Source organism: Loxodonta africana, chromosome 11 (assembly GCF_030014295.1).
Source record: "Loxodonta africana isolate mLoxAfr1 chromosome 11, mLoxAfr1.hap2, whole genome shotgun sequence".
In the NCBI taxonomy this organism is placed as follows: Eukaryota; Metazoa; Chordata; class Mammalia; order Proboscidea; family Elephantidae; genus Loxodonta; species Loxodonta africana.
The window spans coordinates 29,729,134-29,755,077 of NC_087352.1; the positions used below are offsets into that span (position 1 = coordinate 29,729,134).

General features: G+C 43.7%; 1 protein-coding gene across 11 annotated transcripts in view; it reads right to left on the reverse strand.

Annotated features, from left to right (window-relative positions):
- The window catches only part of ATP9B (ATPase phospholipid transporting 9B (putative)), a 243,155-nt gene that overhangs the window by 11,676 nt on the left and 205,535 nt on the right, over window positions 1-25,944 (reverse strand). For all 11 annotated transcript variants that reach the window (XM_010586683.3, XM_064294374.1, XM_010586682.3 and 8 more), the window contains 10 exons: window positions 19,172-19,333; window positions 18,070-18,162; window positions 11,462-11,545; window positions 10,810-10,980; window positions 9,920-10,018; window positions 7,991-8,080; window positions 4,449-4,593; window positions 3,814-3,878; window positions 2,634-2,789; window positions 2,180-2,244 (listed from right to left, as the gene is read on the reverse strand). In XM_010586683.3, the coding sequence (XP_010584985.2) occupies window positions 2,180-2,244; window positions 2,634-2,789; window positions 3,814-3,878; window positions 4,449-4,593; window positions 7,991-8,080; window positions 9,920-10,018; window positions 10,810-10,980; window positions 11,462-11,545; window positions 18,070-18,162; window positions 19,172-19,333 (1,130 nt within the window). The remainder of the gene's footprint in view (window positions 1-2,179; window positions 2,245-2,633; window positions 2,790-3,813; window positions 3,879-4,448; window positions 4,594-7,990; window positions 8,081-9,919; window positions 10,019-10,809; window positions 10,981-11,461; window positions 11,546-18,069; window positions 18,163-19,171; window positions 19,334-25,944) is intronic.

The window sequence follows — 25,944 nt, forward strand, 5'->3', positions numbered from 1 at the left end:
GTGTAAGTGTTCCAGTCTCTCCACAACCTCTCCAACATTTATTATGTTGTGTTTTTTGGATTAATGCCAGGCTTGTTGGAATGAGATGGAATCTCATTGTAGTTCTGATTTGCATTACTCTAATGGCTAATGATCGTGAGCATTTCTTCATGTATCTGTTAGCCACCTGAATGTCTTCTTTAGTGAAGTGTCTGTTCATTTCCTTTGCCCATTTTTTAATTGGGTTGTCTTTTTGTAGTTGAGGTTTTGCAGTATCCTGCAGATTTTAGAGATCAGACGCTGATCGGAAATGTTAAACCTAAAACCTTTTTCCCAGTCTGTAGGTAAAAATTTTAACAAGCACGTTCTTAAACTCCCTATTTAAGTCACTAGCAAGGATATAAAGTAAGTACCACACCTAGGGACCCCTGTGGTGCGACATGATTGGTGCGTGTCTCCAAGTAGCTGCTGACATTAATAATGCCTTATTTGAGTGACACCTTCAGTGAGTTTGGACTGCGTTTCCCAAAGTATGCTGCTGGGAACACTAGCCTCATGAGATGTCGGCAGGTGCTCTGTGACACAAAGGTTTGGTTCAACAAGGTTGAATAGGTTTTTGTATCAGCAGTTTCCCAGAGCCCTTAATTTGTCAATATGTACTGTGAGCTTTAAGATGGGCTGCAATATACAATGTTGCCCCAAAGTACCTTGCCAGAGTTCTTTCTCTGGAGTGGAGGGTATAACAGCACCTCACAGGGCCATTGCTTGGTTTCAGAAAGGCCAGCCTAGGTCACACAAATGTGTCACCAGCATATACATGGGTACAATGTGCCAGGTCTCCTCCATAGCCATACTTCTGTCTCTGCGCTGATGCCAGGCCCACTGCCCACTGCTGCCTGCACAGCTCGCTCACACACCCCGTGCTGTCCCTCTACCTGTCCTCCCGCCATTTCTCTATGCAGCTAATGAACTAATGAGGAATTCATGAGTGGAACTAAATTTGACCAATCATCCCATAGTTTCTAGAGCTGTTTTTCTATCACATAAGGACATTCATCTGGCCTGGATAGATTTTTTTCTAAAAAACATCATGTTGTTTTTTAGTCATTCTTTGTATTTATTGGCAAGGTGAGGGCAAGACTGATTTTACTATTTATTTCCAAAGAAGCTTAGCTTCTTTGGCATCTCACCTCCCAGATTCAGAATACAACACTCAAGACAGCCCAAAAGGCTCATTTACGTGATACCACATTCAGAGTAACTTTAACTGGATAAACATAAGCTATGAAAGTAACCAGGGTTTCTACTGAGGAGGGCAGGCAGTACCCCGTTGGGCAGACCTTCATCAACTTGGGCAATTATTATCTAAAGGAATAATTGCCATGTGGATTAAATTTCCCTTTTGATGTTTCAAATCCATAATTTAAAAAATGTGAAACAAAGTAAAAATGGTTATGCTTTCCTTTGAACTCCAAGGAAGAAATGAACTGTACAAAGTCAAGGTATAATTAGCATTATTGTGCAAATCCTGTACTATTTTAAAGTAATAAATGTAATAATTATAGCAAAGCTTTAAGCAATGGGAAAATGTACGAAAGAGTTAAGGTTTTTGTTCTAAGGATTTTCAACTTTTTTGAATCATTATGAGAAACACTATTTAGCTGAAAATGTCAGAGCCAACCCCTGTGACTTCCAGCAATTACACAGGCCACGGCTGAGCAGGTTATTGGGCATATTTGCTCATCGTATGAAAATATGAAACGAGAACTAAATCCATGTAAAAGTCACAAAAGTAAGGCTCATGTGACCTGGTGTCCTGGCTGCGTGCGCTCAGAATCGCCTCTCACCTTCCACATGTCCCCGAGTGCACATCCAGCGTGGGACTGTGGGGAAGGGAAGGGGTGAGGCCCCAAGAGCTGTGGCTCCATGACAACAGTGGAGCCTGTAAAGGTCACCACTGAGAGAGCTTTAGTCTTCCACCTCCTGTTAATGTGCTGTACTGTGGGAGCTGGTGTGTTGCTGTGATGCTGGCAGCTATGCCGCCGGTATTTCAAATACCAGCAGGGTCACCCACAGCGGACAGGTTTCAGTGGAGCTTCCAGACTAAGAAAGGCTAGGAAGAAAGGCCTGGTGATGTAATTCTAAACAATACCCAATAAAAACTTTATGGATCACAATAGAATATATGAATTTAACTTACCCTACCATTAGGAACCCCTGGTACAAAGGGACAGATGCAAAATAGAAGACTGAGGAAAAGACGGCCTGCAAGAGAGAAAGTCAGTTAGGAGAGCAACAACGGCAGGTACACGCCATTCTCTCCTGCAGGCCCAGAGGGCCTCGTCACTGAGTCTGACCACACACAGGCACAGCAGACACTGGGCCATTCACCCTCCTGTGATCACACGGTCACCTGACACACAGGCATCCTCCCCTGTGACCGCACAGTCACTCGACAGAAGGTGTCCTCCCCTCTGACCATATGGTCACGTGACATACAGGCACCCACCCTCCTGTGATCACATGGTCACGTGACACATGGACGTTCACCCTTCCTGTGACCATATGGCCACATGACACACAGGCATCTAGCCTATGACCACACTGTCATGTAGCGCACAGGCAGTTCCCCGCCCCCTGAGCACCACGGGCACCTGCATGGTGGAGATGATGAGGCCCCTGTGCATGACGAACTGGCCCAGTGCCGCCGAGCGCTTGTAGCTGTTGCGGCCGTGCACCATGAGCAGCCGGCCGATGTGCTTGAACTGTGTGATGGAGAAGTCGGCGGCCAGCGAGGCTTGCTTCCCCTCCTGGGGAGACGAGGGCCTTTTCAATGCAGTGCACGTGGACAACAATACATTCCCAACTCAGAATGGTAGAACCCAAACTAACTTAAACGAATATTAAATGCCTCTTTACGACTTTGAAAGCTGCAGTTTCTGCTACTAGAACATGTGTCTGCTGGGACATCTCATGTGTACCCTCCTGGGACACACGTATTTCCACACATCCCATGGTAAACCCTCCTGGACATGTGTGTGCTGACATGTGACACGTGGGAGAGACAGAAAGAGCCTGCACAGGGCCAGCACATCTGTCCCAAGGCACTTGATCCCTGAGTCTGAGGTGGTTCAGTGTTTTCCTGAATTACAGAAACTATGAAAGAGCAGACAAAGGCCTGGCCTTGGGGATGCCTGTGATCTGGGGTCTCAGGACAATTTCTGTTAGGCCATGGTCATCTCCTGGATAAAACAAAGCCTGCCTCCTATCTCACAAAGCTGTGGAGAGTCAAGTGAGATAATTATGAAAAGGAACTTTAGATGCTGTGAGCTGTTATATAATTACAAGGTAGTAAATGTAAAGCAGCCAAAGGAAAAAGCTGCCCTCAAATAAGGCTAATTTCCCAGGTCTCTCTTAGCACAGTCTAATCTAAGTGGTTGTGGGGAAAAGAAATCAGGAGTTTAGCTAAGCCTGGCATGGCAGAAAACCCTAAAACCATGGCTGCTGTCAGTCAAGAGAGACAGGCACCTATATGATGACAAGTGTGGAAGACGAGAGAGAGAGACACAGGAGCGAGGACCACAGAGTGCACCGTGGAGCTCTCTAGGGCCAGAGAGGCTCATTGGTTTCGCTGACCTCGAGGGGCTGGGGGGACTGCAGGTCCCAAGGCCGTGTGCTCGCAGGGTGAGGAAGGACAGAGAGGGGTGCTGCCCATGTTATGTCTCATTGCAACGACTGCGCAGTCATCCTCACCCCGCGCATGGCCCCGTGCTGGTCAAGTGCATACGGTTCAGTAGCGAAGGGGGGATGGACGGGACACAGGAGGGACAGTACCTTCCCTTCAATCCCGATCCCACAGTCTGCTGCCTGAATCATGCTGACATCATTTCCTCCATCACCTGAAAGGCACGAAACATTGTGAAGTTAAAAAGAACCTGTACACGATTGTATGTTTTTCCTCTTTCACTATTAAAAGCCAGGTGTCATGGAGCTGACTCTGACTCGTGGCGACCCATGGGTGTCACAGCGGAACTGTGCTCCATAGGATTTTCAATGGCTGGTTTTTTGGAAGTAGATTGCCAGGCCTTTCTTTCGAGACACCTCTGGGTGGACTTGAACCGCCAACCTTTCAGTCAGCAGCCAAGTGTGTTAACCGTTTGTATGACTCTTTTTTTTTTTTTTTTTTTACTATTAGAGGGTGTTAAAAAACATGTTCTGTAATATAGAGGAAACAGACGTAGTTTTAGCATTGAAAACAATTTTGCATGTAAATTTCAAGATAATCAGTTTTTCTTAAAATGTTACTGTTAAGCATGGGAAACATTTCAGAGGCCACAGCTCATATTTAACTGCAGGCGGCTCTCTCTGCTGCCCTGCTGACTACCCTGACCCTGCCCCCCAAGGGCTCACCAACGGTGCAGGCGTGCCTGCCTGTGCTGACCACACTGATCCCTCCCTTTCCAGCTCACCGACAGCGCAGGTGCGCCTGCCTGTGTGCTGCTGCAGGAGCTTCACGATGTGGGCCTTCTGGGTGGGCGAGCAGCGGCAGCACACCACGGCAGGGCACTGGCAGGCCAGCTCCACAAACTCGTGCTCGTAGTACTTCAGACACACCTGGAACATAGAACCCGCAATGCTCACACCGAATCCAAGGCAGTACCGGCTATTAACTCGGAACAGCTTGCCACTGTTAGGGAGTGAGGTGCTTGTCCTTTTTGGTCGGTGCAGTCCTGACAGTGAGAGGTGGGGACGCCCTCAGGACAAGGAGCATCATGGCTGCAGTGGGGTGAGGGGCACTAGAAGGCCGGCAGGGGAGGAAGGGGTGTGGTGGGGGCAGCAGGCCAGGACTTGCAGCCACGGTAAGCATCCCGGAAGCCCGTGGAGGCTTTAGCCCAGGAGGAACAGACCCAGCCGCAGAGCCCTAACGAGTGTGGAGCAGACGCTGTGCATCTTCCTGAGGTAGCTGTTCAGGTCACTCTGTGACAGCTTTGAGTGGCCTGTACTTTTCTTAAGACGATCTCAGCCCACTCAAGAGACAGTAGAGAACATAAAAGACATGCTCACATACACGCATGCACACAAGCGCATGGGCAGACACGCGTACACGCACACACATATGCGCATGACTGCATACACATGAACGCACATGTCCACACACAGGCACACTCACGCACACATATACACGAGCACGCACACAGCACATGAATGCAATGCACACATGAACACCATGCACACAAGTGCACAACAGGAGCATACACACACATGCACATACACACGTGCATAGGCACAAATGCACATCCATGCACAACAGTGCAGAGGAAAGGAGGGAGGAGGTCTCCACAAACTTGTAGAAGATGGAAAGCAGACAGGACCATGAGCAGATGAAACATGAGAAGCCACAGCCCAAAATACCCTACATTAAGGGATTGCAGGGGGTTTGAGGCTATTTCCTCACTAAAACATGGGAGGGGATGATAAGCTAAATCCTCACGTTTATGGCAGGTGCTCAGTAGATATTGCCTAAACTTAAAAATTAACAGAGACAAGGAGATTATCTAGATTGATGGACGTACCACTGAAAAATCTAAAAATAGAGACAGTTAAACAGACGACTCTTGGGGAGTAGGACAGGACCAGGATGCAAGAGCAGGGTGGGTGAATGTGCTTTCCAATATAGAGTTTTCTCTCTTGTTGACTGGTTATCACATACACGTATTTTTTAAAATAAAAACAGCAAACAATCTGGTTAAAAATACGCACTTAAAAGATGATAGATTTAAAAGAAGCAGATACTTCCCCAAATCTCATTAAAACAATTGTGAAGTAGATTTTTTACAAGGCATAAACCTACAAGGAAGGGGACAATGAAGAACCTGGAGATCAGACAGACAAGGGGTAGATGACATGGACGACCTGAGAACTGTTCAGTCAGCAGTGGTGTCACATACCGCTGGAAGCTAGGGTGAAGAGAGACGTAATATAAAGCAGACTGGCTGGAAATCTGCTTAAAAAGCAGACAGAGCCTTACTTCCCTTCCTCTACTTCAATGCTAGGCAACTTGAGCAATTGTAGTCTCCTACCTTGGCAGGATATTAACAAAGTGGTTAGATGATAAAGTGAAGAGATGAAAAATTCACCCAACCCAGTGACGCTGAGTCGATTCCGATTCACAGCGACCCTGTAGGATAGAGTAGAACTGCCCTATTGAGTTTCCAAGGAGCACCTGGCAGATTTAAACTGCTGACCTTTCGGTTAGCAGCCGTAGCACTTAACTGCTACGCCACCAGGGTTTCCAGATGAAAATAATAAAGAAATAATAAGAAAATTATAGCACCAGTTCAGGAGGTCCAACATCAGTGTAATAGGAGTTCCAGAAAGATAAGACAGAAAAATCGGAAGTAAGGAAATCACTCAGGACTGTTTTCCCCTAGAAGGCACACTCAGGTGAAATTATAAAACACTGCGGGAAAAGAGAGATTCTGCAGGCTTTCAGGAAGAAAAAAAGTTATATACAAAGGGTGCCAGGTTTCTTGACAGCAACAGTAGATGGTAGATGCCAATGAAGAAACGTCTTTAAAATTCCAAAGGAAAATCCAGCCTAGAATTCTATACCCGGTCAAACTATCAATCAAGTATGCAGGTAGAATAAAGACATTACATTTAGAAATTTTATTAGCTCCAGGACAAACAAAAAGTTAGGCAGAAAAAAAAAAAAAAAACACTCATCACAGCAGCTGTACACTGTTTAAACACGTAGCTGTACAAAGTGTTTAGATACTTGTAGTAATATAAACCACTGAAAACTGATCCTCCCAAAACTATGGGTTAACTGTGTTGGGAGGAAGACGACAAAATTCTCATCTCACGCATCAGGAACTCATTCATCAATAGGGAAGGAAGTGGGAGAGTGATAATCGGACTATTTAACTGTTTAAACTATGTGCCTATATAACCCTGATAAAAATAAAATTTCAAAACATACACAAACAGTAAACACAAGTGACATCAACACTAAAGAGTGAAAAACAAAACGTGTCCTTTAGGCTGGGAATGAGTGGATCAGGTGTCTTCTCGTGGGGATACTCTGGTGAGAGAACAGGACTACTTGTAATGTCCAATATATGCCCCGACTATAGAGGGCATATACTTAGGGTCACTATGAGTTGAAATCAACTCAATGGCAGTGGGTCTGGTTCAGTTTTATACAGCCTTGGAAAAAGGATGGCATGGGGAAAGCTGGAAAGAGAAAAGGTCTACCTACTCCACTTTAATACAAGGGTGAGAGAGAAAGGTCATTGTCTCTTCAGCCATCACTGTGAAGGTGCAGGTTATTGCTGATTTATTACCGTTTGAAATCCTTTAAGTATGAAAGTATTTTACTAGATTCATATAGATACAAAATATTATAAAAGTCCTGGGAAGGAGTTCTGTATAACACAGAATCATCCTTCCTTCTTCCCAAGGAAGTTTAGTTACTGAAAGGACCAGACGGAATGTACCACAATCTAAGCTACAGCATGACCTTTTGGTATTAATACAGTGGCAGACTGAAGACAGCAAGTTTTCTTTGCTCTTTCTAACTCCTCTCCTCTCGAATCTGGTACTATTAACGATGAGCCTGAGCCCTAGGGCAGGAAAGAGAACTTTGAATAAACTAAAATAAACCAGCCTCTAAGATATTAAAGATCAGTCTGACATTGCCATTGTATTTTTTCAGGCTTGTAAAACTGCTCATTGGAGTAACATTTACCTGATAGTAATATATTAAAAACTATTCAAAAATAGAAGACACTGGCATGTTAGCACATCTAAACTCAAGAAGTCCTTGGAACTCTAGACATTCATCTGGTCACAGACCAGCCCCACCTCCAAGGAACAGAGAACAGGACATTCATCTGGTCATAGACCAGCCCTACCTCTGAGGAACAGAGAATAGGACATTCATCAGGTCACAGACCAGCCCCACCTCCAAGAGACAAAGAACAGGACACTCATCACAGACCAGCCCTACCTCCAAGGAGTCCCCAGAGATGACCAGCGCACAGTCGTGCTTCCTTCTGAACGCGTTGAGCTCCAGATGGGCCTCACCTCGATTTGTCACCTTTGTGAAGGGGAAAAGTGCCCCAATTAAAACAATGTCTCGATTAGAGGCACTGACACATAAGAGCTCATTTAACAATAACAAGATTTTAGATATACTATCTAAAACCAAAAGGTATTCTACACATGAAGTCTTGTAACAAAGTGCTCTTTCAAATTTCTCCTACGCTGCTGGGGGTGAACACCTACTTATTTCACACCAAGTATCTTCTGATCTGTGGAATTCAAAGCAGGACAGGTGCACTGTGAAGTACAGCAAGACACAGTGGAAAGAAGACACTTGCTTGTCAGGAAGCTGGCACATGTTCGGGAAGTTCAGGTAAAAGGGCACTATGAGCTTGTCATAGTCTTCACAGGGAAGACTCTGGGTTTTAAGATATAGTGATAGGGACTGACTGAAATTTCTCCAGCCTTTTACATGAGATTACTATTCACCACAGTGACAGGTGGGTGAGTGGGGAACAGAGCGGTACGTATTAATATACGAGAATGCCAGAGCCCAAGGAAGCTGAGGTCCACACTGCCAGGCATCAGGTTAAGAGACAGAATTATCTAATGTCTGGGTTTTATTTAAATATATCATTTTTCACAATACACCAAGTGATGCAAAATACTTTTATAAAATTGCTTCTGCTTCTTTGCCATGGGTTGTGTTTAGAATCTGAAGGATTAAACAATTTTAAAGAGTAAAATTAAGTTATAATCTTATACTTTCATTAATTTTAGAATGAAGACATTTCAGGAACTGGTATACTGGTTTTTGACATTCAGTATACATTTCAGTATACCGATTTTTGACATTCTTTCTGTAGAGATTTTATGGGGCATAGAAGAAACACTACATCATAGGACTATAACAAACGTTTCACGTGGTCCAAATTAACAATCTCAGACTCATCTTTAAATAGGTAGATTTTATTGTGAAAAATTTAATTTGCGGTGCCATAGCACCGAAAAGTCAACAAAAATTGATCTGAAGTTTTATCAGAAGTGTTAATAATTTAATTGCAAATAGTCGTCTGCAGGGCCTAATTTGTGATTCTGATGCTTCGGCGCAAACTACATTTACATGTAAATTATATTCCAATAATTGTTTCTGTAGGTGCAAGCGGTTCATCTGGAACAGACACTGACATGTAATGTCTGTTGGCCCACCATCAATCACGGCCCAAGAAATGTTTATTTTTTGTTTGAATTAAATTCAGTCATAACTAATATATACAGTAAACACATAAATTTAGATCACTTCTATTTTCTTTAAGCTAATTAAAGAAAAACAGTTAATATGAAAATGGTGGTAGATTAAAAACACTCCTATTTTGTGTTTAGAGTGTATTTCACGAAGTGGCTTCTGGATCCCATGTAAACGCACACAATGATGGAAAGATGTAATTCCTATCAATACACGCTTTCATAAGTTGAATAGAAAATGATTGCAGTATGCCTATTTTAAAATAGATATTTAAAACCAAAACCAAAAACAAAAAAACAAACCCGTTGTCATTAAGTCGATTCTGACTCATAGTGACTCTACAGATACTTAGTCATTAAAAACAAAAACCCAGTGCTGTCGAGTCATTAGTAAATAATATCTCCAGTGTAACAGAAAAATACTTCAGATTACAGCTTGTGACACAGAGCACCTTTCTGACCGCACTGAATGTATGTAACTAATGGGAATCAGTTTCTCATTAACCTATGTTTTTATAAATGGGATACTATTTCTTGTACAGATATTTAGTAATTAATATAGAATTGCATACACAGTCGCACAAAAGCAAGCTGTAGCTGTGAGAGAAAGCATTTACTAGAATTCAAAGTGGCTTGCACACACACTCACTGGTCTGAAAACATGAATGTCCTGCGTCCGAGACACCAGATGTGAACTTTTGGCGATGCAGGTGGCTGTCTCAAGTTTGTCACCCGTCAGCATCCATATCTGCAAAATAATTTAAGCTGGTGAATGCCAAGACACAACCACTCTCTCCTAACAAGGTCTGTGTCACATGCAAGGTAAAAAGAGCAAGGGCAGAGAGGACTATAAACTCAGCAGCTGGACTCTGGAGGTACGAGAACAACCAAGCCTGGGGCTCAGTGGTCCCAGGTCTGGTCCAACAGGACACCTCCCTGCGTCAGACGCAAATGCCTACCTAGCCCCTTCTGCCAGACAAACAGCCTCCAAAATGATCCCGTGGTCACGGGCTTGCAGTAAGCAGCCCTGTAAGACCTGACACGAATACCCAGAATGTACATTTGCTCACTAAGCTTAGATGTCTCTGGGAGGAGAGGGATATGCTCCTGGTGGCCCTGGGCAGGGACAGCAGGCACTGGGGGAACACATCAGAGACATGCTCACCATACTCCCTTTGGCACCTTTCAGATGTGGAATGATGCGAATGCATTATTTCCTCAAAAATACAAATGAAATAAATAAATAATGCAGGCTTCTGAACAGCCCAAACTTCAGTATGTGGTTTTTGTCAAAATAGAAAGATCTCAGGTGCTTGTAACATGCATAGTTCATTAGGTACACCATGGCCTCGAGTGTGTTCATTCACACACACCCAGGAGTGAGTGCTATTGACTAGGTCTGGGGCCCTGAGATGGGGGCTGGGACCCCACAGTCTAGAGGGGCACCGGAGCTGGGACAGTCTCATGGCATGGAGGACAGCACCTTGAGAAGACAGCGCTGCTGCTCACAGCACTGCTACTCCCAGGTGGCGCCCATACCTTGATCCCTGCGTTCCTCAGCATCTCCAGGGTGGGCCGCACATCCGCCTGCAGCTGGTCCTCGACCCCAGTGAGGCAGAGCAGCTCCATCTCCCGCTCCAGACTCTCCACCACCGCGGCCACCTTGAGCGCCCGGTCGTGCAGGCTCAGCTTGGCCTGGCTGTACCGGCTCTGGGGGAAGAGGGGCTGTGAGCATCTAGACCTGCTCTGGGGGAGGGGCTCTGAGCACCTAGGGCTGCTCCAGGGGACAGGATGTGAGCACCTAGGCCTGCTCTAGGGTGGGATGTGAGCACCTAGGCCTGCTCTGGGGGAGGGGCTGTGAGCACCTGGGCCTGCTCTGGGGGAGGGCCCTGAGCAACTATGCCTGCTCTGGGGGAGGGGACGTGAACACCTAGGTCTGCTCTGGGGTGGGGTGTGAGCACGTAGGCCTGCTCTGGGGGAGGGGCCGTGAGCACATAGGCTTGTGAGCACAGGGGAATGAATAAGACTAAAATGGGGGCAGGGGTTAACTTCTGTGCTTTGGGGACTCCATGTGCTCAGACTAAGGCCCTCACGGAGGACACAGGTTGTGTCTGTTCACTGGAAAAAAGAACTACCTTACAATCCAAGGAACGCTCACCTGGGATGAAACACAACTGTGAACCGCACATACCTCAAAATCCTGGTACTGTTCTTCTGTTAATGACTTCTTGGCAACCACGAGAGTGCGTAACCCTTCCCGAGCCATGTTCCCACACTTGGGAAGAGACAGAAATCACAGTCACATATGGGTTACGGCACATCCACCATCACTGGGGAAGTTCATGTTGGCTTGGTGGCAGTTACTAATACTGTTCTCTTTACTGACAACCATTTTCCTGTTTGAACTGATTCAACACCTTTTACTGACACCTCCTTGTAACAGCACAGTTCTTTTTCTACAGCACACAGCCATTTAAGACAATATTGTGAGTACTACTCTAATGCCCATCAAGTGCTCCCCTCCACCAGGCTGTGTGTGATGGGCACACAGAGGCATGGAAATGGGCCCTGCTTGCCCCATACTAGCTCTGTGTCCTTGGGTCACTACCTAAACTTTCTGTGCCTCAGTTTTGCCATCAGTAAAATGGGCTGTCCTGGGTCTAAATCACCTAATCTGTGTAGTGTGGTTATGCCACACCCGGCATTACCTGAAGCTCCACGGGCTGTGGGGCATGGGGTCCAGGGAAACCAGACAGCCAGGCCCCAAGGTACTTGCCACATAAGTGACTCCCAATCAAATGTTCTGTTGTTGTTGTTGTAGTGTACTGTCCAGTCAATTCCGACTCACAGCGACCCTACGGAATAGAGTAGAACTGCCCCATGGGGTTCCCTAAGCTATAATCTTTACAGAAGAAATGTAACTTTTATGGAAGAAATGATGAAGTAAAAGAGCTGAACAGAAGATTTCTAAGGGTGGCTTGAGAAGACAAAGTAAAATATTACAATGAAATGTGCAAACACCTGGAGTTAGAAAACCAAAGGGGAAGAACACGCTTGGCATTTCTTAAGCTGAAAGAACTAAAGAAAAAATTCGAGCCTCCAGTTTTAATACTGAAGGATCCTATGGACAAAATATTGGCTGACGCAGGAAGCATCAAAGGAAGATGGAAGGAATACACAGAGTCACTGTACCAAAAGAACTGGTTGATGTCTAACCATTTCAGGAGGTAGCGTCTGATCAAGAATCAATGGTATTGAAGGAAGAAGTCCAAGCTGCACTGAAGGCACTGGCAAAAACAAGGTTCCAGGAATTGACAGAACACCAACTGAGATGTTTCAACAAATGGCTGCGGCAGCACTGGAGGTGCTTACTCAACTATGTCAAGAAATTTGGAAGACAGCTACCTGGCCAACCAACTAGAAGAGATCCATATTTGTACCCATTTCAAAGAAACGTGATCCAATAGAATGAGGGAATTACTGAACAATATCATTAATATCACATGCAAGTAAAATTTTGCTGAAGATAATTCAAAAGCGGTTTCACCAGTACATCAACAGGGAACTGCCAGAAATTCAAGCTGATGTCAGATGGATGTTGGCTGAATGCAGAGAATACCAGAAAGATGTTTACCTGTGTTTTACTGACTATGCAAAGCCATTCGACTGTGTGGATCATAACAAATTATGGATAACATTGTGAAGAATGGGAATTTTGGAACACTTAATTGCGCTCAAGAAGAACCTGTACATAGACCAAGAGGCAGTTGTTCAAACAGAACAAGGGCATTCTGCATGTTTAAAATCAGGAGAAGTGTGTGTCAGGGTTGTATCGTTTCACCATACTTACTCAGTCTGTATGCTGAGCAAATAATCCGAGAAGCTGGACTAATTGAAGAAGCTGGAGTATATGCAGCAGGGTTGGAAGAAGACTCATTAACAACCTATACATGCAGATGACACAACCTTGCTTGCTGAAAGTGAAGAGGACTTGAAGTACTTACTGATGAAGATCAAAGATCACAGCCTTCAGTATGGAACAACATAAGGGAAACAAAAATCCTCACAAATGGACCAATAAGCAACATCATGATAAACAGAGAAAAGACTGAGGTTATCAAGGATTTCATTTTACTTGCATCCACAATCAACACCCATGGAAGCAGAAGTCAAGAAATCAAATGACGTATTGGATTGGGCAAATTTGCTGCAGAAGACTTCTTTGAAGTGTTTAAAAAAAAAAAAAAAAAGTCACTTTGAAGACTAAGGTGCACCTGACCCAATCCATGGTATTTTCAATCACCTCAGATGCATGCAAAAGCTGGGTAATGAATAAGGAAGACCAAAGAAGAAATGATGCCTTTGAGTTATGGTGCTGGTGAATAATATTAAATATACCATGGACTGCCAGAAGAATGAACAAATCTGTCTTGGAAGAAGTACACCCAGAATGCACCTTAGAAGCGAAGATGGCAAGAATTCCTCTCAGGTACTTTGGACATGTTATCAGGAGGGACCAGTCCCTAGAGAAGGACATAATGCTTGGTAAAGTGAGGGTCAGTAAAAGAGAGGAAGATTCTCAACTGATGGATTGACACAGTGGCTGCATCAAGCACAGCAAGGATTGTGAGACTGGCACAGGACCAGGCAGTATTTCACTCTGTTGTACGTAGGGTCACTATGAGTCAGCATCAACTTAACGGCACCTAACAATAACGATCTTTAAGGAAGCAGATCGCCAGGTCTTTTCTCCTGTGGAGAGACTGATGGTTTTGAACTACTGAGCTTTCATTCAGTAGCCAAGCGCTGAACCACTGTGCCACCAGGGATCCTTCTCAAATGCCCTAAAGGAGCTATTTCAAATCTTGACAACTCTTTGAAAGCTTTTTGGCATTTGGAGTAGATAACAGAGGAAACAGTGGTGACCACTTCTTCCTTGAAATCCCAAGGACTTCTCACAAACTGGAGCTGGGAGCTTCTAATGAGGTGGGGCCAGGACACTCAGGACTGCAGGAGGTAACACTGGCCTTGGGTGCTGAGGACATGGCTATCTATACAGAAGAAAGGCTGCAGCTGTGAATGACACAGGGCTGTGTAGAAGCAAGGCTGCAGCTACCAAGGACACACGGCTATCTACACAGAAGTGAGGCTGTGGCTGTGAACGACACAGGGCTACGCAGAAGTAAGGCTGCGGCCTGGGTCCTTCCCTCTGTGTGCAGTTTTGATGACTTGTCTCATTTGTAATTGTGTGTCCAGGGTCTGACATCATTTGTGTTTAGAGATGAGTAGGCCAACTGTCTCTACACCTCACCCATCCCGAACGGTTAAGTTTTCTTGTGGTGAATATTCTTCTCTCTCAGGTTTTTAAAAAATGGCCCGTTCTGTTACATGATGAGGAAGAAGTGTTTTCTTATTTGTTTTTGTTTTTTCTTAAATTTGGAGAACAGATGCTTATGTCCAAGCACCCCACTCTGGGGAGCTTGCAGACACAGAATGACTCCCTGGGTGCCAGGCTCTGAGAAGCCGCTCTTTCTCTTACAAAGTGTGAGGCTTTCAGACTAATGGTATTACCACAAGCCACTCTTTTATCTGTGCAAAGACATCGGTGGAGGATCGAAAGGATTCTCCATGTAAAGAAAACAGTGCTGAGAAAATAAATGTACACAGCATTTTTAATAAAGTTATCTTTGTGACAAACAATCTGGCATTATTTGTCTGTTGTGAGACACTTATTGATTTGACCTCATAAAGCTAAATAAATTAAACAAGTATTTTACAATTAATTGCACGTCATTATGACTGAAAGTAATTTTTATGGCATTTTACTAGGTCTTCCGGGAGTTTAATTTATTCATGTCCCTGATTAAATCAAAGCGCCCTGGAGGAGGTATTGATTCATATTGCCAATACCATTATGAACATGGGGGCGGGGGTGAGCACTGTGCCTCCGTGTCGTCTGCACTGCTCACGATGCCTCAGAAGGTGCCCCAAGAGCAGCAACAGTGCACACAGAGGGTCATGCTGATAATAACCATCATCTTAGTTTTACTTGGAAATCCAATTCTCTGTCAATTCATAAGCTTAAACGAGGCATAATAGGACCTCATGGGCTAAACACAAATCATATTTGCTTAGGTAGATATTGATATAAATATAACACTCGCTATTTTTTTTAAAAAAAAATGAATCTTGTGTACAAATTAGCATTAGATTAAACTACTATGACTTGAGTTACAAAATAAATACCATATTAAAAAAATAACTGGCTATATACTTGATATGATTTCAAAATTATTTAACGATTAGTAATGCTTCCAATTTCCCCACTACTATGTATAAGATATTCCTCATAAGGACTCACTTCAATACATCTGCATGCATCCACACAAAAAACAGAAATAGTAACTATTCACATAGAAAGCAAACTATTATTAAAAAACATGTCTATTATTTCTGCTTTCGAAACTGAGAAGAACTGTAATCATTTCAAATAACTCTGTGGAAAATTCTGCCATGTCTGGCAATGTATTAGTATCCTGGTTTGAAATGTCAATATCTCAACTTATTCCAATGATACTAGTGTCTACGGTTAGGAAAAGGATATTGTTTTTCTGTCATCTGCTCAAAAGAGATGAGGGAAAAGCTCAGTATCATCGGTCAGAACAAGGCCAGGGGCTGACTGTGGATCAGGCCATCACTCAAATGCAAGTTCAAGTTGAAACTGAAGAAAATCAGAACAAGTCTACGAAAGCCAAAGTACAACCTTGAGTATATTCCACCTGAATATAGAGACCATCTGAAGAACAGATTTGATGCGTTGAACACTAATGACTGAAGACCAGATGAGTTGTGGAATGACATCAAAGACATCATATATGAAGAAAGCAAGGGGTCATTAAAAGACAGGAGAGAAATAAAAGACATAAATGTATGTCAGAACAGACTCTGAAACTTGCTCTTGAAAATTGAGTAGCTAAAGCAAAAGGAAAAAATGATGAAGTAAAAGAACTGAAGATTTCAAAGGGTGGCTCGAGAAGACAAAGTATTATGATGACATGTGCAAAGACCTGGAGACAGAAACCAAAAGGGAAGAACATGTTCAACATTTCTCAAGCTGAAGGAACTAAAGAAAATTCAAACCTCCAGTTGTATTACTGAAGGATTTTATGTGGAAAATATTAAATGATAGAGGAAGTATCAAAAGAAGATGAAAGGAATACACAGAGTCACTATAAGAAAAAGAATTCGTAGATGTTCAACCATTTCAGGAGGTAACATATGATCAGGAATGGATGGTAATGAAGGCAGAAGTCCAACTGCACTGAAGGGACTGGCAAAAAACAAGACTCTGGGAAATGATGGAATACTAATTGAGATGCTTCAACAAATGGATATAGCACTGGAAGTGCTCACTCATTTACGCCAAGAAATATGGAAGACAGCTACCTGGCCAACTGACTGGAAGAGATCCATATTTATGCCTATTTCCAGGAAAGGTGATCCAACTGAATGTGGAAATTATCGAACAATATCATTAATATCATACACAAGTAGAATCCTGCTGCAGATCATTCAAAAGTGCCTATAGCAGTATATGGCCAGAGAACTGCCAGAAACTCAAGCCAGATACCGAAGAAGACGTAGAACCAGGGATATCATTGCTGACGTCAGATGAATCTTGATTGGAAGCAGAGAATACCAGAAAGATGTTTACCTGTGATTTAATGACGACACTAAGGCATTCAGCTCTGTGGATCCTAACAAATAATGGATAACATCGTGAAGAATGGGAATTCTGGAACACTTAATCACATTCATGAGGAATCTGTACATGGATCAAAAGGCAGTCAATGGAACAGAACAAGGGATGCTGCATGGTTTAAAGTCAGGAAAGGTGTGCATCAGGGTTGTATCCTTTCACCATACCTATTCAATCTGTATGCTGAGCAAATAATCCGAGAAACTGGACTATATGAAGAAGAAAGGGGCATCAGGATTGGAGGAAGACTCATTAACAACCAGCGTTATACAGGTGGACACAATTTTACTTGCTGAAAGTGAAGAGGACTTGAAGTACTTACTGATGAAGATCAAAAACCACAGCCTCCAGTATGGATTGCACCTCAACATAAAGAAAACAAAAATCCTCACAACTGGACCAATAAGCAACATCATGACAAATGGAGAAAAGACTGAGGTTGTCAAGGATTTCATTTTACTTGCACTCACAATCAACACCCATGGAAGCAGCAGTCACAAAATCAAAAGACGCACTGCACTGGCCAAATACGCTGCAAAAGACCTCTTTAAAGTGTTGAAAAGCAAAGATGTCACCTTGAGGACTAAGGTGAGCCTGACTCAAGCCATGGCGTTTTCAGTCACCTCATATGCATACAAAAGCTGGACAAAGAGTAAGACCAAAGAATTGACACCTTTGAATTGTGGTGCTGGTGAAGAATACTGAATATACCACGGACTGCCAAAAAGAACGAACAAATCTGTCTTGGAAGAAGTACAACCAGAATGCTCCTTAGAAGCAAGGATAGCGAGACTACATCTTACATACTTTGGACATGTTATCAGGAAGGATAATGTCCTGGAGAAGGATATCACGCTTGGTAAAGTAGAGGGTCAGCAAGAAAGAGGAAGACCCTCAACGAGATGGTCTGACACAATGATGTTTCCTTCTGTTGTGCACAGGGTCACTATGAGTCGGAACCAACTCGATGGCACCTAAAAACAACAAGCTCATCGAACTGAGGAAACACATTTTAGTACAATGCTAAGGACTTATCTTACCTCCTCTTCCAGCCAATCATTGTACTGGACAATAGTGGACATGGCGACATCGGCTCCCTTCATGTAAAACGTGATTTCGGCCGTGGATTCATCCTGGGGCAGCGTGAAAACAAAGGCAGGTGCAGTCAGGTGGCATGGCTCCTTGTACCCAGAAAGCTGTCCTGGAGCTGCTCCCCTGGTGGTTTCCCTGGCATCTTATGTGGACACAGAGCAGGTGAGGACCAGGACGTCAGCCTGGAGTATGAGGTGCAGCTGCTTGGATCAAGTCTACTCTGTCTATGACCTAGGCACCATATAGACAGGTGTCTGTCCCCTCAATCCTCTCAGCTAGACTTGGTGGGTCTTTGTTTAGCCAACTTTCAAGGTGTATTTTGGTATTTGCTAAAAAAAAAAAAAAAAAAAGCTTAATAGGGTATATTTCCACAGCTTTATTGTCATAAAGCATTGTGAAACTCTTTGGCATGCTACTGCTGAAATAAGCCAAAGAAAACAGAACAGCTGATTTCAAAAATTAACAGCTACCACCTTTATTTACTCTGCCCTAATGTTCCCAGGAGACCTGTTCACTTTTTTTTTTTTTTTTAATGTTCCCAGGAGACCTGTTCACACTGTTATCACTCCCAGCACGCTCACTAGCTTCTCCATCATAAATTATTAGTTTAGATTTCATAAAACAAACAAAAAAAACCCTGCAATTGAGTAAATATGTGACTTTAACTTCTCTTTTGGGAAACTTTGTGTCAGTTTAATGTACTGAAGGAGCAGGGAGTTTAGTTGGCATAGTGGTCAAGAGCTCAGCTAACCAAAAGGCTGGCAGTTTGAATCCACCAGCTGCTTCTTGGAAACCCTATGGGGCAGTTTTACTCTGTCCTATGGGGTTGCTATGAGTTGGAATCAACTTGACGGCAATGGATTTGATTTGGTTAGTTCAGTTTATTTAGCATACTGAAACAGAGAGCCACCCCCATGCGCAGACCACATGGCCGCGTGCAGTGAACTCACCCTGAAGACAACCCCCATGCGCAAGCCGCAGGGCTGTATGCCGTGAACTCTGACGGTGACCCCCATGAGTGATCTGCACGGCTGTGTGCAATGAACTCACCCTCACGACAATCCCCATGCGTTTGTTCTCCGATGTGAAGGGGAACACCTGCAGGACATGGTAGGTCAGAATCTGTCCGCTGGGCGTCTTCAGCTGCATAGAGGCCAGGTCCCTGCTGACCAGGGTGAGGCCCACACTCTCTGTCCATTGCACGAGAGCCACCTAGAGAAAACCAGCAACACGGAGAGGTCACTCACCTTGAGGAGGCTCTGTGGAGGCTGAGACAAAGTTAAGAGAACTCACAGCACTGAGAACTTGGCTTTGTAGCAGTGCCGAGTACCCTTTTGAACATTTCTGCAGGCGAACAAAAAGAACATAACAAAACATCCTTTGATCTTATTTTTAAAACAGGCCACCGCTGACCCTAAGATTCTCGCCGCCCTGCATGTGAACAACTTGTGAGCCCAAGGTTTTCACACACCAATCAGCCCTGGAGACACATTAGCGACTTCTTGAGTTTCTTCCACTCCTGGTTCCACAAATTCCATTTGAGAGTGAGCTGTCTGACTCTTTCATGTTTATCATGATTTTCTACAAAACAGAAATTAACTGCCAATGTGTGCCCGTGTGATCCTTGAGTTTTAGGAGACAAAACCACTAAGAGGAAGGGTGGGCTGGCTCTAGGCCTGGCTTTGTCAGCGAGATCAGCGGGTGGCTTCATGATCAAGCTCTTCCCTCATCTGAGGCCCACATTCCGTGCTGGAAGGCAGGAGACACACCTGCAGATGGGCTCTAGGATGGAGACAATGCAAGCTAATTCCCAGGTACATGGCAGGACTCAAGAGTTGGAGCTATTCTTAGTTCAGTTATTTAGTGTTTGTTAAAAATTTTTAACTAAGTGAAAGAATAATTTATAAAGTTTAGTAATTTATGAATACTATTTTTATGACAGTGTTTTCTAAAAAAATTCAATCTGTCTTTAAAAACATTATCTTATAAGAGATTGCTTAGTTAAAACATGACAAAGCAGAGGAGCATCACATGGTGAAGAGCAGATTCTAGAACCCAACAGTGGCAGGAGGACAAGAGGCTTCATGGGACAGAGGGCCGGTCAGGTGATCACTTCATCCCCTCGTGCTCTGAGGAAGCCCAGCTGAGGCCCTGGTAGCCACCAGCACTGATGTGAAACTCCTAACAGGAGACTTCTCTAAGGATTCCAGCCCGTCTCTGGCAGCCTTCCAGCACTGAAGTCTGCTTGGCCGAGGCCCAGACACAAGCCACCTTACTGTTCCTCGTCCCAGCTCCCAACTCAACAACCCATGAGCATATTAAAATGTCTGTATCACTAATGTCAGGGTGGTTTGCTATGCAGCGATAGGAATGTGCATTAGCACTCCTGATACTGGGATTCTGGTTCTAGCCTCGGGGTTAGATTACTTTTACCAAGGACACGTACACGTGTCAAATGTTCGTGAGTCACTGGGAAGACCCAAATTAGAGCTCTCACTGCCTAACTTCCAGTGTGTTACTAAGATACTGAGGTATACGGAGATTCTAAAATCATGCCACAGATAATACAGCGCTATAATTTAGAGCACTAGCAATATGCTCTAAATTATATACTAAAAAAAGACATGTGGACATCAATACAAGGGATAACATCTAGGGGGGACAAATTAGCATTTTTACACCAGCATTTGAAATGTAAAATGAAAGTGGAACTCTATACAATTTTTCCCAATAAAACTTCTCTATAAACTGCAAATGAGCCAATCCTCCCAAGGTTAATTTTCAATTTGTGCAGTGAAAGGTTACTATTACGTTTTGACCTGTAAATTGTATCTTCCTGCTAACACCCTATCATCTCATTGGTGTCTCGCTGCGTCACGAGTTCAGCATTCTATATTTGGTGACTCACATCTGTGTATTATTTAGTTTATGCTTCGTTTCACAACCCATTTGAGATAGCAGCTTACAACAAAATTCAGTTTAGCTTCTTATACCTTGCCCGGCATTCCAGACAATTGTTTTTAATCAGTAATCATTCTGAGGATTAACTCTCTATATAATGCCAACCATATAAAAGAGCATTCAGATTTTCCACATGAGAAAGATGCTTTAATTACTGCTCTAATGCAATGTGCTTAGTGTTGGACAGAATCGTTTTGGTGGTATAAAATTAAGGAGCCCTGGTGGCGCAGCAGCAGTTAAGTGCTTGCCTGCTAACCAAAAGGTCAGCAGTTCAAACACACCAGCAGTTCGGTGGAAGGTATGGCAGTCTGCTTCCGTAAAGATTTACAGCCTTGGAAATCCTATGGGGCAGTTCTACTCTGTTCTACTGGGAAGGTATGAGTCAGAGTCGACGGCAAAAGGCAGTATAAAGTTAAGCACTTCTGGAATTGGGCTTAAAACCAATAACTACAGGTGAATACTCTGGATGAGGCTATGCAGTACTTTTAGACTATCGCTGCTGAACTCATACCTGTTTATCTAGTCATACATACGAACCTGGTTTTCCTAACCCAAGCTGGACCAATTTAGATTCATCAAAGGTACAATGGAATTCTACTGTATATATATATGCTGATTTTCTAGTATGGTTTTCAGTTTTAATATCTCATTTCTTTGTTTGTAACTGGGATTTAACTAGGTGAAGGAGCTCACTCACATGAACATTTTATACTTTCATATTTGAATTATACTAGTGGTTCTCTTCTTAAAGGCTCTCAGCAATAACTCACATCTACTGATGTGGAACAAATTAAAAGGAGAGAACATTCCAAAGGGATTGGCAGCTTGACTTTATTTTCTTCCTAAAGATGTTTACGCAATTAAAGAAAAAGATACATATATACACATATATATATTTAGGGAAACCCTAATGGTGTAGTAGTTAAGTGCTACGGCTGCTAACCAAAGGGTCGGCAGTTTGAATCCACCAGGCGCTCCTTGGAAACTCTATGGGGCAGTTCTACTCTGTCCTATAGGGTCGCTATGAGTTGGAATCGACTCGACGGCACTGGGTTTGGTTTTGGTTCGGTTTTATATATATTTAAAGCATGTAAGCTCCCCAGGAATATAAGATGAACACTACCACTAGAAAGTGTGATAAAATTCTTCAGGTGATTAGTGCTAAAAGGTGGGAGTTCCCCTGAAGACTGCACAGGGAGAGGTAGACAAAACCACCTCCCAGACTAAGCTCCTGCTCCTGCTTTAGAGCCAGGCTGCCCAGTGACGTTCCAGCACTGCAAAGACTGGGACAGAGCTTCCAACAATCAAAAACACGATTATAAAAATGGATGGACAGAAATGGACTAAGCCTAACAACCCCCCCCCTTATGCAAATAAGGAAACCTAACACATACGATGCATTGCTGTTGGTGTTTCTGAAGACCAAGTCCAGGGCTGGGAAATTCATAAAAATCCTTCCTCAAAACTGCACAGTTCAGAGGAGTTAAATAACACATTTTATGAATTATAAAAAGAGTATTTGTGGTAGAATAATCTGGAAAAGGACAGTGATAATGGTTACACAAGAAAAAGAATGGAATCAATGTCACTGAATTATACAGATAAAAGTTGTCGAATTGGCAAATGTTTTGTTATGTATATTTGTACCACAATTTTAAAAAAACTACATCTTTGTAGTAAAAAGATCATCTCAAAGGGGGTAAAAACATGTTATTGACATAGAACAAGACAGCAAACAAACTGATAGGCTAATCATAGGAGAAAACCTTGATTCATTTAAGAAAGAACTTTAAGAATAAGCTTTTAAAACTTGCTACGGATTTTAAAACAATTAACAATACGGTGCCCAGTAGGAGGATATCTGGCCACCTGGTCTGAGTTGATGGTCAGGGAGCTGAGAAGGTGACACACCACTGACTGAGTGTGTGAACACACCTCTGCCTGCTGGAACCTCATGCGGGCCCTTCTACCTCTCCTGGTGGGGCTGGACTTTCAGTGACCCCGCCTGCTACCCTGGAGCCCCCTCATGACTCTTCCCCAGGCCAAGGCTTCCTCCTCCTGTCTTGCTTAACCGTTAAGCCTCCAAAAGGTTCCTTGATCACAGGAAGCTGGGAAGGGGCAGGCACTCAGGTAAGTACACCTAGGAAGAAGTACACACCCGGCAGCTCACTTTCCAGGTCAGTGTACCTCATGTTGAGGAGAGGGGGCGAAGAGTTGGAACGAGCCCTCGTCCTACTTTCCTCAGACACAAGCTGTGAGGCACAGGCGTCCTAGCACGCACGTCTCTGTCCACCACAGAGCTGGGACCCCGGACACTTCCTGTGAGACACAGGTGTCCTAGGAAGCACATCTCTGTCCATCGCCTACCACAGAGCTGGGCTCCTTGTGCTTAGTTACTCGCTCTTTGGTGAGACAGAGATGCTGGTGTGACTGCCGCGCTGTGTCTCTCTGGGCAGTTTCATCAGTATTCGACTGGGAAGCGGGAGAGTGGGGTATGAGACATTGCCATGTGCTGGCAGGTTAATATGGAAGATGGTCTGGACATGTAACAGGAAACAACCCCAGGACGGCTTTCTCTGAAATGTAAAAAGACAGCCCCGAATTTAAAGGCTTAGTGCATTGCATATGACAATTTCTCTCATTACTGAGCCTTTACAAGTTCCTAAATAATCACGTGATTAGTGCAATAATAATGCAGTAAAAAAATAAAATGTGAATGTAAAAAGTATACTGGGGGTGCCTGAACTAAATCTCATCCACAAGCCCCTTGGCAACACACTGATGACACCTGCACGGCCGCTCACTCACACGTCCACACGTTTCCTGGAAGCATGAGCTCGGGAGGGAACATCTACGAGTCACGACATGTGAAAGGCAACATAAAATGGGCCAGGTTTTGTTACCAATTTCCTTCTATGATTCCATTATCGAGGATTTTCAGAAATTTGGGTGCAATTATTGTTGGAAAGCTGGGGAGAAATTTCCTTGATCACATCAGCAACAACACACACAGCTCTGCGTTACACCTAAGGATTCAGTTCTCACCACGTACTCTGTACAACACAATTTAATCACTGACAGTTCATCATTTTTGACTGGGTTACCACAATCACTGTTATAACAGAATTATTCACAGGAGATGCACTTGGATCATGTGGACAGACTGCCAGTTGATATCTGGGACAGCTGTGCAGCACTTGCTTGCCATTGGTCTGGAAGGCCAGAGTGAAGGCTTGTGTCATGTGCATGATCAGCCCCTCACAAATAGATCGACAGACACCACAATTAGTCTCGCTCCAATGGGCACACACAATAAAATGAATTAAAAAGTACAGCACGCTGCATCCATTACAGCCTCCTTCTGTAAACCCAAAACCAACACCATTAAGGACATACCACTCTATTTTTGAGCAATCAGCTGTGGTTTGTCATTAATTTCAGCTGAGTGTGGAGGTGATGCTCCCCACACCTTGAAGTAGCATCTAAACACAGAATTTACCTGTGTGAGAGACTGTGACCATGGATGGGAAAGAATGTAACAGATAAACAGCTAGTTTACAGGGGTCATTAAGAATCAGGGTCAATCAATCTTTTTGGACCAAGAGAGGCTGGAAGTCGTGGGAGGTATCTGTGACCTGCGTGCCTGAGTAGTCTACCAACTTAGCTCATATTCTTTTGATTGTCTACGACATCAGGTTAGTTTCAGCTTTCTGCAATGCCCTGAGTGCCCACTCATCACAAATGAGCAGGACCAGGCTTTCAGTCTGTCTGTGAATCTTCCATGAAAGCTGAGTGCCCGCTAAGCTAGGGTTTGCTATGCCCAGCCTATGGAGACAAAGGGAGAGGCAAGCCAAACTTCCTACTCTCCTAGAGAAAATGAAATATTGATCAGTCATCATAAGAAACAATAAGTGGGCATAATCAGGCTCTACTTTATGAATGCGAAATCAGTCACTGACACGTAGGCATCACCACAATGCTCCACACTCAAAGTGCCACCAAACACCATATATGACACATCCCTGCAGAAATGTTATCTTGGCACCTGCATGTGACCTTTAAGGATTTAAAGTTAATTCTAATTCCCCAGTCCTCTATTACACATAAACCTTCATGGGTGCACCTGCGCAGGTAAGTGAGGAAAATGAAAACCTAAGCTGCTTACACTGTGAAGAGCAATTGTACCATTAGGGGTCAACCACTAGGGAGCCCATCTGATGACAACACAGCCTGCCTGACCACAAAACAGTTGACACGGCCCTCCTGACAACAATACGGTGACACAGCCTGCCTGATGACAACAGGGCCTTGCCTGACAACATGGCCCCTGCACGGAGGATGGGAGTGCAGGGCTGACAGGCAGGCATACGACTAGCCAAGGCTCACATGATAATGCTGCTTACCAACCATACATGCTGTGATAGGTCAGAGCTGAGGTTAAACAGAAAACATCAATTGAACCATTTCCTTATATAAAGCTCCAGAGTGCAATACTCTAAGTACTTTATTCAATAAAAAATGCTTTTAAAATGGCACTTTGGTGGTTGGGAAACATTGCCATCATCCATCAACCTAACTGCAGCAAAGTTCAATAAGCTAAATAATGAACCGTGTGGATTATTTTCCTTAGGCTTTGGGGATTTGCAAACATTGCATCAATAGAGCTCCTTAAAAATTATGACAAAGTCTATTCTTTTCACTTTCAGATTTAAAATACGTGCTGGGAATTTTTTTTTTAAGGTTATTTAATGTTCCACTATTAACTGTTGTCCAATTTCCAAAGAATAAAGAAATTTTACAGGTAAAAAATATATATATATAAGATTATCAGTTTCTATGCTACAGTTTCAGTTCTTAGCAAT